The 18,207-nt window shown below is 30.6% G+C and overlaps 1 protein-coding gene across 1 annotated transcript in view; it reads left to right on the top strand.

Moving 5' to 3' along the window:
* LOC139502154 (uncharacterized) overlaps positions 1-18,207 on the top strand; it is a 37,110-nt gene extending 18,903 nt beyond the window's left edge. The window contains exons 10-19 of the mRNA XM_071291532.1: positions 1,638-2,057; positions 2,448-2,509; positions 3,990-4,226; positions 6,513-6,728; positions 7,241-7,298; positions 9,606-9,737; positions 10,623-10,784; positions 12,327-12,521; positions 13,370-13,503; positions 14,555-18,207. Coding sequence (XP_071147633.1) covers positions 1,638-2,057; positions 2,448-2,509; positions 3,990-4,226; positions 6,513-6,728; positions 7,241-7,298; positions 9,606-9,737; positions 10,623-10,784; positions 12,327-12,521; positions 13,370-13,503 — 1,616 coding nt within the window. The 3' untranslated portion in view covers positions 14,555-18,207. The remainder of the gene's footprint in view (positions 1-1,637; positions 2,058-2,447; positions 2,510-3,989; positions 4,227-6,512; positions 6,729-7,240; positions 7,299-9,605; positions 9,738-10,622; positions 10,785-12,326; positions 12,522-13,369; positions 13,504-14,554) is intronic.

Raw genomic sequence — 18,207 nt, 5'->3', positions numbered from 1 at the left:
ATGGTTAGACCCTTATCGAGAAATGACAACACAATTAGGATGTTAATATACAAAACGGATATAGTGTGACTGTCATTGTAGAAATATCAGGTTCCATTACTAAAATATCGAATTCATTATTGACTTTTTTTAATCGTCTCTAAAGCTACTCGGCTACCAACATGTAATTGGTTGTTCAATTTGGGTATCAAGTTTGAAAATGAATATTATTAAACATGGCAGATGTTGATCAAAATATTCCTTGGAATCAAACTGCAGTTTTGGGCTAATTCCAACCAAATAAAGTAGTTAGGGTATATCAAATCATTCCAGCAGCACCTGCATACGGGGTATATATCTCTCAATTGATACGATATTCCCGTGCTTGCATTTCCTATCATGATTTTCTTGATAGAGGGTTACTGCTCACAAGGAAGCTATTAAATCAAGAGTTCCAAATGGTGAAGTTGAAATCATCCCTTCGTAAATTTTACGGACGCCATCACGAGTTGGTTGACCGTTATGGAATAACCATTTCACAAATGATATCGGATATGTTCCTCACGTCGTAACTACAATCCCCTTCCCTTTCATGAATTTGACCTACCGAATTAGACTATTTACCGGATTTGTAATCACATAAGCAACACGACGGGTGCCGCATGTGGAGCAGGATCTGCTTACCCTTCCGGAGCACCTGAGATCACCCCTAGTTTTTGGTGGGGTTCGTGTTGTTTATTCTTTAGTTTTCTATGTTGTGTCATGTGTACTATTGTTTTTCTGTTTGTCTTTTTCATTTTTAGCCATGGCGTTGTCAGTTTGTTTTAGATTTATGAGTTTGACTGTCCCTTTGGTATCTTTCGTCCCTCTTTTATAAAACTCATAGTTTTGTCAACAAACGACAACCACTAATTACAGTCTCCTAACATGGGACAGGCCCATACATACATACATAAAGTGACGTGGTTAAACATGTTAGCTAGATCCCGAACCCCCTCCTTAACCTGGACCAGTGGTGTAACAGTGAAACATTAGAACGAACTATATAATCAGTTATGGTGTTGGTTTCGTGTAGTATTTTGGCCTTTTGTGCGGAAGTCAGGATAATCTATCCGTTTGGTATGACTTCAATTCATGCGAATTAGGACATCGGTCTTTATACAACAGGGTTTTTACTTAAATCGAAGTCTTTTGTTCTCGTCCCGAAAATACACGTAATTGGCAACTGGACGATAAATGGGCATGTATTCATCATACTGAAGTATGAAAACCACATTTTGGTGACCCCTTTTCGCTTTGGAGTCTGTCATATATTCACTCTTTGACATGAATAAGATAGATGCAGGATACACATTATGAAATTAAAACTTAAAATGAAATTAAAACGAAGTCATAAGGTGTGTATGCACATATGAAATGAAAATGTAGTTACTTGGATTGATTATTTCACAATAGGAATCAGTTTATTTGACTGTTCCTTGGATTTAGTACCATATAAATCAGGACATAGATGGACTGACTGTTCTCCTACCTGGTTTATTGGTTACTTGTAAACACGTTTGTCATGTGTATTGTTTTTTTATGCTATTATATATAATGACAAACATTTCATATTAGTACTGTCAGCTGTAAAATCATTTTCTATGGTCTAATTTTAGGTCTTAACAAGGAAGAGCTGGAGGAAGAGCTCCAAAAAGATGATGTGGTACGAATATATAATCCAGAAAACTTTAACTGCCACTGTTTACTTTTGACTGTTTTTGAGGATTTGAATATAAAGAATCACTCTGATTTCAGGGAACAGAAAGTTGCAACACAGGTTATTCACACTTTAGTAACAAACGGTTTTAGAAGTTTAGGAATATCACTGAAGAACAACAAAAGCCCAGAATGGAAAATGTTTGCATTCAAGTTACTGACTTGTTTGTTGAAATCTAAATCTAAACTGAAGAGTCCAGTTGTGGTTTATTGCTTTGATGCAGTGGACGGGTTTGATAGTCTTGACGACTACATACAAAGAGAATTGAATAATGACAAGTATTTGGTTCCTATAACAACTGAGCATTTAGAATATAAAGGTGAATATTTATCATTGATTAAATTAATTCTTAAATAATAAAGCCTACTATACTGCTTTCTCATTGAACATGAATTTAAGTATACTGCAAAGAGACATAACAGATATAAAAACAAAACTCACATGGGGTGTGGTGCAGTCTGTGTAAGATTACAAGCTGTTTGAGAGGTAATGACAAAAGCAAGGTCAGTGCATGTCACAACTAACAATGGGTAGGATGTTTTAAGAGGAAATCGTTGTTAACATTTCTATATGGAGAAAATCACTAAAAGGTCTAACTGCATGATATTTTCATATGTTATCTTCCCATTTACATTGTGCCGGTTTTTTTTAAAAGTAAATATCGTTTATCAAATATATGATGTGCCAACTTTTTATTTTTGTATTGCAGAGGGCGAAAAATTAATTGAAGTATTGGTAGAACAAGGATCTATACTTGACTATGATGCTAAGGTGAGATATTGCTTGATATTTTTTTATGTATCATATGTAATAGTATTTTATTTTATCGCAATTGTACGAAATATTTCTTTGATCTTACTGAATGATACTTTCCTTTCTCGTCACAGTAGAGTTACGTTAGACTTAGGGCATAAGTTCCCTTGTCAATGAAATTAACAACGTCGACATAAGTAAAATAGGGATAAACAGATTATGATTGGTCATCTCAATTTGGTTGGTTTTCTCACTTTCGACGTACCGGCGCAAGTGAGAAAGTCAATCTCCTTCAGATGACCAACGATACTCTATAAGTATAAAGGCAACAGTAGTATATCGCTGTTCAAACTCATAAATCCATGGACAAAAAACAAAATCGGGGTAACAAACTAAAACTGAGGAAAACGTATTAAATATAAAGGAGAACAACGACACAACATTACAATATAACACACACAGAAACGGACCAAGCATCAGAAAAAATCCAACGAGAATTACAAATTGACATCAAAATCAAATACATGAATTTGGGATAAACAAGTACCGTGACACGTCTTATCGCAATGTGAATTTACACTCAAAAATAAGAGAAAACAAACGACGCAACGTTAAAATGTAACACACACAGAAACGAACTATAATATAACAATGGCCATATTCCTGACTTGGTACAGGACATTTTTAAAAGGAAAAAATGGTGGGTTGAACCTGGTTTTGTGGCATTTGCTTAACAATGTGACCACTTAGTTAGAGTAATTGTAATAAGTTTAACTGTGAGATATCCTTAAACTGTTTGTATTTGTAATATGACGGTCACTGATAATGTATTGCTCTGTTAACGATCTTGTCAATGCATTGCCTTTGAGTTCAAATTATGGCATCATTAAAGTAAACAAAGTTTGCCTAAACTTTTTACGTGATCAGCTTCAACTTTGATGGTTTTAACCTAAAATATATCTTTTCTAAGAAAACAACAATACTTTATCTCAAAATATATACTACATGACTCATTACAGGATAAAACAAGCGGTTCTTCCTCTCGTTCTACCTCTTTTTAAGCCTTGTTCTGAATGGTAAAAATCATTCATTCAAAAATTTTACAGATGCCATCTCCAGTTGTATGGATTATTTGTTTCACAGATGACGACCGATATGTGTCTATTTTTGTAAATACAATCCCGTCCTATTTCTTTTTTTCAAAATTTGACCCACTCTATAAGACTTATCACCAGATTTGGATTACATAACCAATATACATGGTAGGTTCTACACGATGAGCCTGATCCAGAGAACTTAAATCACCCTACAGGTATATGTTGCTCAGTCTTTAGTTTTTTATGTTATATTTTATGTACTGTACAGTTAATTGTCTTTTTGTCATTTTTTGCGTTTTCGAATTTCGTTCGTTTCTTTCGCCTGTCGTTATTTGTACCATAATATTTACCTTTTTAGACAAAGTGTGGTTAATCTATATATTTACATGTTTGTTTTTAAGGTCGATGTCTTAATAAATTCTGTGGGTGTTTCACTCAATTTGAGGAATGGAATTGTATCTAAAAAACTTGTGGAGAAAGCTGGTAAATCTGTTCAAGATAAATGTAAAGAAAATTACAAAAATGGCATAAACATAGGAGATATTGCCATCACATCTGCAGGGCATATGATATGTCAAAAGATTTTTCATGTAGCATTGTACATAAACTTTGTTTGTGATGGAAATATTTCTACTGAAGTAAGTTTCTTGGTGTATCCTTTAATCTCATAAATATCATTAGCACACAAGCAAATATAGACCAACAATAAAAGTATGAACCCTTACTTGACCATAATATGTTGAATCTTTTTCCTGATATACATCCATATTTTTACTATATTATTCTTTATGTCTGTTTAGTTCACGCATCACTGTAAATATAACGGAACTTGATGAGACTGTCCATAAAGTGAGAGTTTTAGCGCTATAAAACCAGGTTTAAGTCACCATTTTCTACATTTGAAAATGTCTGAACCAAGTCAGGAATATGACAGTTCTTGTCTATTGGTTTTTTATGTGTTTTGTCATTTAATTTTGCCAAGTGATTATGGACTTTCCGATTGGATTTTCCTCTGAGTTCAGTATTTTTTGTGATTTTACTTTTTACAAATCAAAGTACGGTCTGCAACACGGAGCCTTGGCTGACACTAAACAGCAATCTATAAAGGGCCCCAAAAATGACAATTGTCAAACTATTCAAACAGGAAAACCAACGGTTTAATCTATATTTAAAAACGACAAACAAGATATAATTATCAACCACACCAACACACAGCAACCACTGAACACCATGTTCCACACTTAGTACAAGTGCCAAAATATGTCGCGGATATAAACTTTAAAATATGTACCAACCTTCCCCCTTATCTGACACACTAGTGTAACATCACCACATAGAAAAAAACACCATCAAATATTAATTAAAATGGCTCAATCAAAAGACATAACAACAAAAGTATAGTATACACTAAACGAAAAAAAATAATTTATGACACAATGTAAACACAAAAGCAATAGAATAAAGGGTTAAATGTTAAACAATAATCAGAAACACAATAATGACCTTGAACAAAATGCCTCAAAATGAAATAATATTCACAAGTAAATGAAAATAACTTGTTGTAAGGTATACAGTAATGGAAAACAAAAATATTATTTATACAAAAAAAAAAGGTTTTTGTTGTTCATAGTACAAGAACAGAAGTCAAAAATTCATAGTCATACTAAACATTTATCTAAGTTGGTATATGTCAAAAATAGAGAGACGAGGTATAAATTTTAAGCATTTGAAAACAAAGTTGTATCTATAGTATTAGTAAAATATTACGATTTGAGAGTACTTGCAGTTACTGAAAGGTAGTTTTAAGCAAAAACAAATAACAATAACAAATAATGCATCAGAGACTTAAATCAGCTAAAAGACATCCCAGTGATTAAGTATTTTTTACGTTATGGAAAGTCAAGGAAGATATAACTCTGGCAATGCCAAACATAAGAATATCGACAGGCAGTAGAATAGATAAGAGTTGATCGATTGATAAATACTTATAATGTATTACATAGATATTGTAACCTGTATATAGAAAATAAACGTAGATGTGTATTAATACATCCCCTAAAATTTTAGTTATGTTTAATTTCTTGACATTAGAATCGTATAGGGTATAAGATAGCCAATTGTTTAAAGGTTTGATGAGTTAATGATCATTTTGTGATTTCCTCGCTTTAAATACAATATAACCGTTACAAAATTTAGGATGTGAAATACCGTTTTTGATCAATTTTCTACAAGTACAGCTAAATTAAATATTTGTATCTATGAAGTAAAAATTTTAAGTAATTTTTGTAAACGATATCCCTAACTTAATAATTTAGCAGTGATACATTGATTACGTTCGTTAAAATCTATGACATCCCTACACACGCGGGCATAAAATGAGTTGGAATATATAAACACCGTATGATGGAGCTAAAGGAACATCACGGTATAAAAAAGGAAAATTAATAACAGGGAATGAAAAATCGTCTCTTTTGTCGTAAATTGTAGTATGGAGTTTCCCTTAAGAAATTGAAAAGTCTAAATCTAGAAAAGGATAATTAAGTTAATTATGTTAGATTTATCTAAAGTAATTTCCTTTGGGTAAATAGAAGACAATGATGGTCCGATGTATCATAAAATATTAAGTACCATTCTCGAGATGTTCATAAAACAAGAGTAAGTTATTCAAGAAATAATTTACTTGATTTTTTTGTTGACTATATGCTGTCTACAAACTGCTATCATGAAAGAGAAATCTGCATAAAATATAAGTATAAAATATATATAAAATAAAGATTGGTCAAAATGTCAGTTGTGACATGTGTTTGATGTCACAACATTGTCATAATATATAAGATTTCTGCATGACTAAATAACCAACCAATAGTAGCATTTGTATCATAGTTCATTGTGTCACTAATTAGTATGGACATTATTTATAACAGATTTTGAAGAACATTGTGATAAGGTGTTTGAAGGCAGCTGAAAAAAGTGAAATGACATCAATTGCTTTTCCTGCTCTTGGTACTGGTACTTTAGGATATCCTCCGTGCTTGGTTGCCAAGACAATGTTTGCTGCTGTCGATGAGTATGAAAAGACAAATCCTACATACTTAAAGCGAGTTGTTTTTGTCGTGTTTGAAGACAATGTTGTATTTCAGGTAATAACTAGTAAAAGTGTACAGTAAACTTTTTTAAAGACTTCATTTTCATACTCTGGAGAGAAAAAAAAGTCATATGAAAGACATATAAGTACCTGATTATTGCTTTTCTTGTTTAAGCATCAGCCCTAACAATTTGCAAATAACATCAATAACTTATCCTCATGTCCTAGTAAAGCAAACATTTCAAAATGAGTTATACTTTTCAGTCTGACTTTCACTCCATCTTTTTGTTCTGTATAAAGCTAAAATTTAGTGTAAGGTTTAACGATGAAGTTCTGTTCACATCAGTTGGAATCGTACACATGTTAATTTCAAAATGAATTATTTGTTTTCGGAAGAAATAAAAGTGACAAAGAAGGTTAAAATGTATATCGTTATGACATATTGTCGCGATGGGTGAATTAAGCTCCTTGAATGTATTTTGATTGTTTAACAGTTTTTGCTTCATGAAATGATGAAACAATTTATTTTTTCATGGTGCTAATTTGTTGGTTTTTTTTAAATTTTAGATTTTCGAAAATATTGGCAAGTGGAAGAAAAACAAAGTTACGGCCAATATAAAATATGGTAAGATAAATTTTAAGTCAAATACATTCATAATTGCACAGTAGTGAATGATGAAAGTGTATTTATCTAAAAAAAATAATGTTGTGACATTTGATTGATCTGTTGAATTTGGTATATTTGGGTTACATAACCACAAGCAGATATGAATGACATGACGTTATATATCAATAACACAACAAATCAAATGCACAGAAAACCCAAAAGACAGCCAGTTCTTAGACAAGTATTGATCAACAGTGATATGAGTTTATGTGTTAGTTCACCACATAAGCTCGCGACTAATCATTCGACATTGATGACCTATATTTTAAGGTTCATCACAAGGTTTCTAATCAAAATTTCAAATAATAGGCATTGAATAAAACAAGCAGCTTCAATCAGAAAACTTTGGTATACGATGGACCTTTGGAATAATGTACCCTTCCTACAAACTAAGGTCACTCTTACTCTTTACCTGATTCAATTACTTTGAGTTGCTTTGTTGGTATTATGTAAGGACTCTTGTATCAGTGGCAGCAATTTGATATAATTTTTGTCAAACCTAAGAATATACAGATAAGTCTTTGCTGCTTCCATCAAATATTTTGTATTTACAAACAAGATGATAACCTTATCAATCAACTACTACAATCGAAATACCAGAAAGTGTGAATCTGCCTGTATTTGTAAACATTTAAATACATGTCAGTTTTATAAATTTACATTATCTGCAGTTGCTCAATACATGTAGTATAATAACTTATAGTTACTGGTGTATGCCACAGTTGAATATAGTATTTAAATGGTTAGGTATTGTTAAGTTATTCTGAATACCTTGCATAGGCCATAAAGTAAATACTGATTGGTTTAAAGGTAGTGTGTAAGCTATGACAATAAGAAGATGTGGTATTATTGCAAATGATCCAACTAATTCACCACAAATGTCATGCATATAGACAATTATAGGTTACCCCTTACTGTTTAGTCTGTTATCAAAGGTTTCCGCTATGAAAATTTTGAAACAATTCAAACCAGAAAACTGGCAGCCCAATTTCTATCAATAAAATCTACGAAAAACAAGATATAATCCAATGTCACCCACCGAATTACCATATTATATTTTCAAGTGGATAACTGTTGATATGTACTGTGAACGTTTTGTGTATATTTAGATTTGTTAAGTGACTAGTCACCAGGAAAACGTGTGAGATTCCTATGCTATTTTTGCTAAATGGTTGCAATTTCGATACTTTGACGTTAGGGCATCGAGAATGTTTATTTGCATAAAAATAATATTACATTAATTAACTGTTTTTCCATGCTCTTTATTTTGATTTACCATGCAATCACGACCTGGTTTATGTTTTTATATTTCAAGGATTTGAATATCGATTATTACTCTAGCTAAATAAGTAGCTCCTTCTTATATTCACAGTATTGTAACGTTTTCGCCCCTTAAATTGAGTGGAAGGTTAAATTGAATAAGAAGGCTCTATCGAACATACTGTGCATGGATCCTTTGAGTTGGTATAAGGTTGAAATAATTAAACTAAGGCAGGTGTAAATTTCATAGATACTTCATGTTGCATCTATATAATCAAACATTTACAAATCATCATTATAGGATTAAACGCCTTTTTAAAGGAATTTATTAGTGTATGAACTCGACCAATGCACTATGATATGTTTGTGAGTGACTTGGTCCAGGTTATACACCAATAAATTCATTTAAAAAGGCGTTTAATCCTTATTATTCTTGAAAATTGGAGATAAGTAATATATTTTTCAACACTCGTAACCTCTATCACACGTAAATTGTATATTTGTGTCATTGAATAGGCCTGGCGCATGAACATATTTGTTGTAATCATTTAAATTTGTTATCTGATAAAAAAATAAACTACAAAGAGTCGTATTATCATTCAAACAAAGGTTTTTCTGTTTAATTTTTTTTTTATCTTATTCAATTTTACGCTTAACGTGTGAAAATAAATTTTGTTCTCGTCGCCGCCATCTTGTTTACATTGGTTACGAAAAGAAGTTCGGTCAACGTCGTCTATCGATAAAAATTAACAACGTCAAGATCAACAACCGGAAGTCCTCTCGACCAATCATATCAACGTATTCCCTAATTATGTAAGAATTATAATAACATACATTTACATTTTTATACAATATGCCGTAATCATCTATAACGATTTCTTTCTGCTAAAATGAAAGCAGATTTCCAGAAACTAAGTCCATTACTGTTTTCTTAATAAGAAGATGCAATTAGTCAATTTCTCCAGCAATTATGAATAAAAGTTTCGTTAACTTTATCATTTTTAGATATTCCACCAAAGCAATTGGTGTTTATTCATAAAGATTTGGAAACCAGAGTTAATGTAACAGATAAGGAATATGTTACCAGTTTGAAATATAAAGATTTGAAAGCAGTTGTTACACAATCTGGAAGTCTAGGTTTGTCGTATTAATACGGTAATACGTATCTATGTAGACGAAAATATATGTTAATGCATTTAAAATGCAATGTTTATTATCTTTGATATAAAAAGAATATAGAATAGTTCAAATTTGGGTGACGGCATTTACATTGTTATCGAGTTATGTTCCTTTATAAATGGAGAATTTGTTAAATAAACTGTATATTTACACATTTATTTTTTTCTTTTTCATATAGATCTTATAATTCTTATATATGTGAAGCGTGACCTACCGAAGCAGACTATTTACCGGTTGATAATAACATGAGCAACACGACGGGTGCCACATTTGGAGCAGGGTATACTTAACATCACGGGGCACCTGAGTTCACCCCCAGTTTCCGGCGGGGTTTCGTATTGCTGTTGTTCCCATATTTGTATCATTTTTACTTATTGTGTTTGTTTTTGAAACTTGATGCGAATGTCATACGTTAGAAGTTTTGTTAGCTTAAAACCAGGTTTAATCCACAATTTTCTACATAATAAAATCATGTACCTAGTCAGGAATGAGACAGCTGTTATCTATTCGTTTGATGTATTTGAACTTTTAATTTTGCCATTTAATTAGGAACTTTCTGTTTTGAATTTTCCTTGGAGTATTTTTGTGATTTTACTTTTTATAAAGTCGAGACTGCCAACTATCTCAATATAAGATATTTATTATCAGTTCAAGATGAAGATATTTCCATTTAATGTTTATTTTTTATTATTTCGAAATGAATTATGATTTTACCATGTTTGTCATCTAGGTTTCCTTTTATTACTTTTTCAGTGGATTATTTGTAGTTGGTTTAGTATTTAAGATCAGATTCAATTACGAAGATTATTGCTTTGTATTATAACTTTAAATTCATTTTCATAGATATGAAAATGTATTGGAATGATCGAGATGGCTGTTTTGTAACAAAGATAAAAACAGGACAAACTGAAGAGGAAGTAATAGCATATTTTACGTTATTAGTTACACATATGCATGAAAACAAATTTCAAGTGGTTGATTTGTTTTTTCAAAACATTTGTTCAGGTTTGTAAATACTTTTATTTATAAGCAATAATGTAGTTAATCTTCCTTTCAAGGTAAAAGTCTGTTAACATTCATCTGCTATTAGAACATGTAACAGAAATTTATTGAGTGATATCGATGGAAGAATGAAGTCACCTCTTTATTTTATTCTATTTGAAACTTTCAGAATCTGTAAATATGTTTGAAGATTAAACTGCCACCCAAGCATTTAAGGCTATATTACAATAACCTTGGCATCTGCTATCCAGGCATCAACCAAATTTTCCAACAAATATCCTAAGCATGATAACAAATGCCTAAGACTAAGATCCTTTCAGTATGTTTTATGTTGGTCATTTCCATTGACATTATATCTTCTTATACTTCTGAATTAAAAACAGATGTTTTGGGTTAAGTTGGATCGGGACTATTCGACTGGGCATAATTTCACGCATGAATTAAAAAGTATTTGTCGTAAATTAGAAATGTTAAATCATTGTAGTTATGTGACTGAAAGCCTATTTTCGTTATTATCTGTATCTGTTAAAGGGTCAAAATGACATTTCACCCATTTTTACCATTTTCCCGCCAAAATTTGGGTTTTAAAGCAAAATATATTTTTTTCCTTATCGGTGACCTATGTTTTTTATTTGCTCATTCTTTGAAGTTATATTTCAGCTTTTTATATGACAGTTTTGGACCAAGTGTCATATAACGTTTCATTGATATTCCGATAAAAATATGTCAACACCTCAATTTTTCCTATCATTTCATTGAAAAACGGTCCCTTTTACATACCTGTTTTAAAGTAAAATTTTGAGCTTAAATGGTCCGTGACCCCCTATTTTTTTCGACCAATTTAATTCACTTTCTGTAAAGAATAAAATAACAAAGAATACGGCACTTCTGATAGAAACTTCGAAAAGGCCCGAGCCACCTTAATCCGTCTGAGAATGTTTAACATTGATTTAAATTTAATTTTTACAATTGTGGTTAGTTGAAATTGCATTTCAAAGTATTCGCTGTCAGAGGATTATTGAAGATGTAGAATTTCTATAGGACTGTATATTTGTTTCAATAATCTCTGTTTATTCTTAGAATAGCTTCTGGAATTTAATCATTATCTCTGTCCTGTATGTTCTCCCATGTATTTGTAATGTAGTCCTGTCATGTAATGTCAACAAAATGGCCAATGTTATATTATAGTTCGTTTTCTATGTGGGTTGCATTTTAGTTTTTTGTGTTTCTGTTGTGTCGTTGTTCTGCTCTTATATTTGATGTGTTTCCCTCAAGTTTTAGATATAGGAAGATGTGGTATGAGTGTCAATGAGACAACTCTCCATCCATATAACAATTTATAAAAGTAAACCATTATAGGTTGAAACCCGGATATCTTGTTTCCGCAACCGATTTATGAATTTCGAACAGCGGTATACCACTGTTGCCTTTATTCATGTATCAAATTATTATGTATTGAGTACATGTGATAATGCGAAATAAATTTTATTTTGAGTCAAGCTCACTACATCTTCATTTAATCCTAAATTTGTATTATCTTTATAGATGTCACAGCCAATAAACAGTTGAGGATTCTCATGAATGAAATACAGAGTCATGATGATCGAATTAATAAGAAAAATTCAAAAATAACTGGGTTACCAGAAATAAATTATGTTAAACTCGTCAGAGTTTACTTCAAGTCTGAAGACTATGCAGAAATAGAAACAGAATATATGAAGTCAAATGACAAGCAGGAGGGTAATTGTTGGCTTTAATTGTATTGTCTAAAACATTTATAAATATAAAGTTTTCATTTATATTTTTAAAGGATATCAATCTAAGACATTACCTTGATGTCTGATATGATTTCATTCCTTAAATAGCTTAGAAAATTTAATTTCGTCCATTTCAAATATGCTCATTATGTATGAAAATGCATATAATCATGAACTAATAATGAGCTACACAAGATGTTTAAATGTAAAGACATCACAACTGGATCATCATAATGCACATTTGAAATAAAATGGGAACAACTGATGAATTTATGCCGTTTTCTATCCATTCCAAGGAACACCTAAACAATGTTAGAAAACTTAATTATAGTTATTTATATAGTTTAGTCAAATTTAAAGTTGTTTCTTATGTTTACAATACATGTTTTGCCTTTCGGTAAAAAAAAAAACCAATAAGACCATGTGTGGTAAACTTTAGATTGGCACTTATATTTGAGACCACAATTTTCACCTAGATAAACGTTATATAAATGTGCTACAAATATGAGAATGCAATTAAAATTTACCAGTCAACATATTAATCACATTTGTCTAGTTTTATTTTATTCATTTGTAGATCCATGATGGTATTTATTTAGTGTTGAATCATTCATCTTTTAGCGGCTATGAATGTTTGTAGATTAAAGAAACAAATGTCGTTTTTTGAGATGTGATATCCTGGTTTTAGTAAAGTCTGAATACACGACTGTAAAAATGTATATTTTTAAACATTTAACCTGGTTAACCTATTCCCAGGAAATCAACAAAAAAACGGTATCCGACGAATAATATGATATATAAAAAAAATTATAAATTCTTTTTTTTCTTCAGAAAGTAAACATGGTGAATGGAAATGTCATGTCTCTGAAAAATCATCCTTTCCATTCATTGTGAAGGTTGATGGACCAGAGAGTGCGGCTAAAGATGTGTATGACGAAGTTGTGCAAGACATTTCGTCTATTTAGGTATAACATGTGTTTACTCTATTATTTCAAAATCACGTCTAAACTGAACAGCTGTCAAACTGTAGAAAAGTCAATGATTTGTTAAAATATCTTATTTTAATTCACGTCGCTCGAATAGCGCGTTTATTTCTTATCAGGTCATACAACTAAGAATAAGTGTACTAGTGGATACACATACCTTCTTAATTTTTGAAATTGTAAAAAGAAAAATATACTCAAAGCAACCATTCCTAGGTATAAGAATAAATGCATCATATAATTGTTTTGCATGTGCCTTTTAAATCTTGCCTCCGTGTACCAAGTTAGGAATATGACAGTTGTGTACCATTTGATCGATGTGTTAAATTAAAAACACATTATCAGAGCTTGTTTTTTGATAAGACATAAATATGATACAATGGTTGAACAAAAATGTGGAAGGTATGTAGGTCTCAGCATATCTGTTTGTCCATCCTCTTACATGCTTCATCAGATATCCATGAAAAATGTAAGATCCTATTTACATAATATATATGTATATTTGTAAATCGTCCTTAATATTGGAGCTATGCCCCTTTGTAAATATAAATACTTGATAGTATTCAGTATTAATGAAAAGATGGAGTAGAAATATTAGTTTGACTATCATTTCTGTAAACGTACATTTGAAATATATAGATTTGTGTGTCAATACAATCTGCATATCATAAATTGTTTCTGTGTTAATTTTCAAACACCTTAATTAGAGGGTAATACTTTGGCGTATTTATATTCACAATCTTTGCCAGATGTGTTTTAAAGTTCTAAAACTATACTGAATTTTGCACCGTATTGTCAATATATGCACAGATAATTTGTTCATGGTACCATGGCAACAAAAAGGGCACGTTTGAGCTGATTTATTTAAAAATATGTTTTAGTATTCTTTTCAACTATTTAAAGGGATCGTGTTCACTGCATTTATACAGTCTCATTGTGTAGACATAATAGAAGGAAAAAGAAAATGCTATTTCCTTTAAGCATATTTACGAGTTTTAAACATACCTTCATAAACAATTCTTTTATCTGTCAGGTATATTTGGTGTTCCAAAGGCGTAGTGTCGCAAACCGCATTATGGAGAAGTTATAGAGTACAGTAGGAAAATCTCCAAGTACATTGGTTAGAGAAATACACTTTATTGACAAAGACAGAGGAATGTGTAGGCTGATACAGGAAATATTTGGGAAGAAATTTGATATTAAAGGTCAAAAGATGCGATAGAACATATTGCCAAGATAGTCTGTATAAATTTAGATTTTTATTTAGAAAGAGCATATGAGTAGTGTCAATCATATTCGACTTTATTTAACTATGCATTAAGTATTTCATTGGCCATTTAGGTTGTACCAGTTACACTTAAATCATGTGTATTATGTTATAAAAAGTATAGTTATGTGAAAAAGGATATGTTATAATTTATTTTTATTTATTTTAGATAGGATTGTTCAAACTAAATTAATAAACGTTATTGCTGAAATATTGTTCACCTGTTAATTTACTTCGAACTATTACTCAATTAATATGTATTGTTAAAATTTCTATTTAGTTTTGAAATGTGGTATACTTAGAATTAGTGTGTGTCTTGATTGGAAATATTAGTCAATGTATTTCAATTTTCTCAAATGAAGTTCTCAAATATTTCAAAGTAAAATCTTAAGTATTTTAATGTCGGTATCAATGCTATGCATTGGCTACAATAAACAGGATGCATTATGTTTTGGTGTGAGTGTATCTTTCCATCCCATATCAGGTCAAATATTTTGATAAAGGTGGTTAACCATAAAGGTTTTGTCACATTCAAACCTAATTTTATGGTCTCCATAAAATAAAAATGTAATGCACGTAGTGTGAAATGTAAAAAATTTCTGATGTACTGGACATTTTAGCATAATCTTATGACACTGATAGCTGTATAGTTTGTTGTTAATAATATTTAAAAACAGATTTTTACAATTCAATTTCACTCCAATACCTTCTAGTCAGACAACTATTTGTCTTCAATGATTCTAACTCACCTGGACAAAACTGTTCTGTGATTCGATACCTTAGTCATATTTTCATTTTAAATCTATATTTATGATAATAAGCATCTGGAACAGTTGTAAGATAACGGTCTTTGAGACAACGACAATGTGAGTATGTGTATATGAAAATATCTGACACATACTCTTGTCAACTTGGGTTTTTTTGTATAAAGAATATGTAAATTTACATTACTTTTCAATTGTTTGTTTTTGCACATGTTTATTTGTGTAATATTGCATTACTCCTGCTGTTTGTGTTAAGATATATCAGTTGTATTCTAACAAAGCTAATATTTGAAAATATTCTTTGCATAATGTCACTTTAGACCATCATTATATTGAGAAAATAGATTTTCAGGGTCAAATATTTTAAAATGTTAAATATATTTTCTACACTCTTAAGATTGCAATGGCCATTATTAAATGACTAGGGAATATAATTCATGCAAAGGTTAAATTTGTTTTAGTTGAGTGTATTGTACTAATTCTACTGCATTGGTATCGACTTCTCAGGGTTTTGAACATTAAGATAAGTTAATGGATGGATAGGCATATATTGTATTGTTTTTTCTTTATATGGACACTGATAGCTGTATAGATGGATGGATAGGCATATATTGTATTATTTTATTTTATTTCTTTTTTTAATCATTTATTGAAAGAATTGCATGCAATATATATATATATACTTGAATGTTTAAGTTATCAAAATTCATGGCAAACAATTTTAATTTTACAAAATATTGTCAGTTGTTACATTTTTGATACAAAGTTTAAATATGCTCATGAATACTATTCAAAATACATAATTGAAAATGCCCCTATTAAACTTGATTGATTAATAAAAATATGATTATTATGTGCTTTGCAAACAACAAAAAGTTTTTTCAGTTTCCTCATGTAGTGTATTTGTAAACCTCTTTTTTTTTTATCAAAATATGTTTTCATTACATATTCAACAGTACTACTTTTCCTTTCATGCTTTTCAGTATTGTGTGCCTTCAGTAGTGGACACTTTCCTTTGCTGTTTGTGTTTAAAGGTTGCAATTCTGTAAATATTGACAATGCAATTTCCCATAGGAACTCCTTTTACGGCTAAAACTGTACCACTTTTACTATGAAGTTTTGAAAAAAATCTTATCCTAGAATTGAAAGTTCATATCCACCACAATTGTTTTCAAAGGTCAAAATATAGGGCTGTGCTGCAAATTTTCAACGTTTATATGCCCTGAACTTCTCAGAGTTTAAACTAACACTAATTTTCTTTACTACCCCTACCTCGAATGAAAGGTTACCACAGATTTCACTGTAACCAATATGCACATGTAAATTTACTGGTAACATTCCCAAGTTATGTCTCTGTGAGATGGAACACAGAGATCATAACTGGGAACCAGTATGTAAACAAAATTAATTTTCAATGAATATTCAAGTTCTCCCCAAAAGAGGCGTGTTTTGAGAAACAGCTGTATATACAAAGTACAACCTATAATAGATAAAATTCTTCTTCCTCATTGTGCATAAATTGCGAAATGAAAAAATGTTAATGTAGCACTAGTTGAAGGTTACAAGTTTGCTCCATACAATGCTGGTAAACATTTTACTGAATATCACCCCTTAGTTCAATGTGAGTTTCTGCTATATTTTGCAAATTGCATACTACATTTGACATATAATCTAAGTCATCTATGATATTTGGTAATGCAGAAGCAATTACGATTTATGCACAACTGTAAGATGGCGAGTGTAGTAAAATATAGAACAAAGCAGAAACATTTTTGTTTAAATTAGAAAAATGTCGCTCTAAATACTATGGTTCATATTTACTATAAGCTGAATTCTTCATTTTCATTGTTTTTATTTTTAATGACTTTTAAACTTATATTTGTTCAATTACTTTTTAATTAATCAAATTTGAAATTTAAGCAAATGTATGATACATTATAACAGACAAAACATGAGCTCTGGTCAGCTCTTGGATCCTCTAAATAATACGTATGTGTAAATTTTAAAATTGATATGATCAGCAACTTTTTTATATGGTAAATTATCAAGATTGTTAAAACATGTCATCTCAGAAAAATACAGTCTTATCTGTTTCAGAATAGAATATAACCCACTGACAACTTTCCATTGAATAATCGTGACATCTTTTTTCCTAAAAGAATTAAACTGCTTTAAGTTTTGTATCATTTCATGTTCGAAACAGTTATGATAAATGGAAGAACACAGTATAACATTCATTCGTCAAATTTAAATGAATCTAAGCGAGAATTCCAAGATTAACGGCAGCGAGTATAAATGTACATAAAAGTATTTTTTTTCGTTGGTTAAATTATTACGATTTCTGTTGCCATTTGAATATGGACTTTCAATTTTGAATTTTCCTCGGAGTTCAGTATATTTTTTATTTTACTTTTTTGTTAGCAATTACCTAAAGTTCTTCATTAAAATGAAACAGTTAACATCAGCTTTTTTTCAACAAATAAATAGAAATACTAGTGTATTGCGATATCGTGATTAATAAGCATTTTTTCTTTGTTTAAACAAGCATCTTAATTGTTTGATTTTTAACTTACGGATTATCATTAATGCACAATAAATATATATTAAGAATGGTATTTTTTATTCTTATAGACTTACAATAAACTTACAAACTAC

This window comes from Mytilus edulis, chromosome 13 (genome assembly GCF_963676685.1).
Source record: "Mytilus edulis chromosome 13, xbMytEdul2.2, whole genome shotgun sequence".
In the NCBI taxonomy this organism is placed as follows: Eukaryota; Metazoa; Mollusca; class Bivalvia; order Mytilida; family Mytilidae; genus Mytilus; species Mytilus edulis.
Note: the sequence above shows the minus strand (reverse complement) of the source record. Positions and strands in the feature narration are given on the sequence as shown.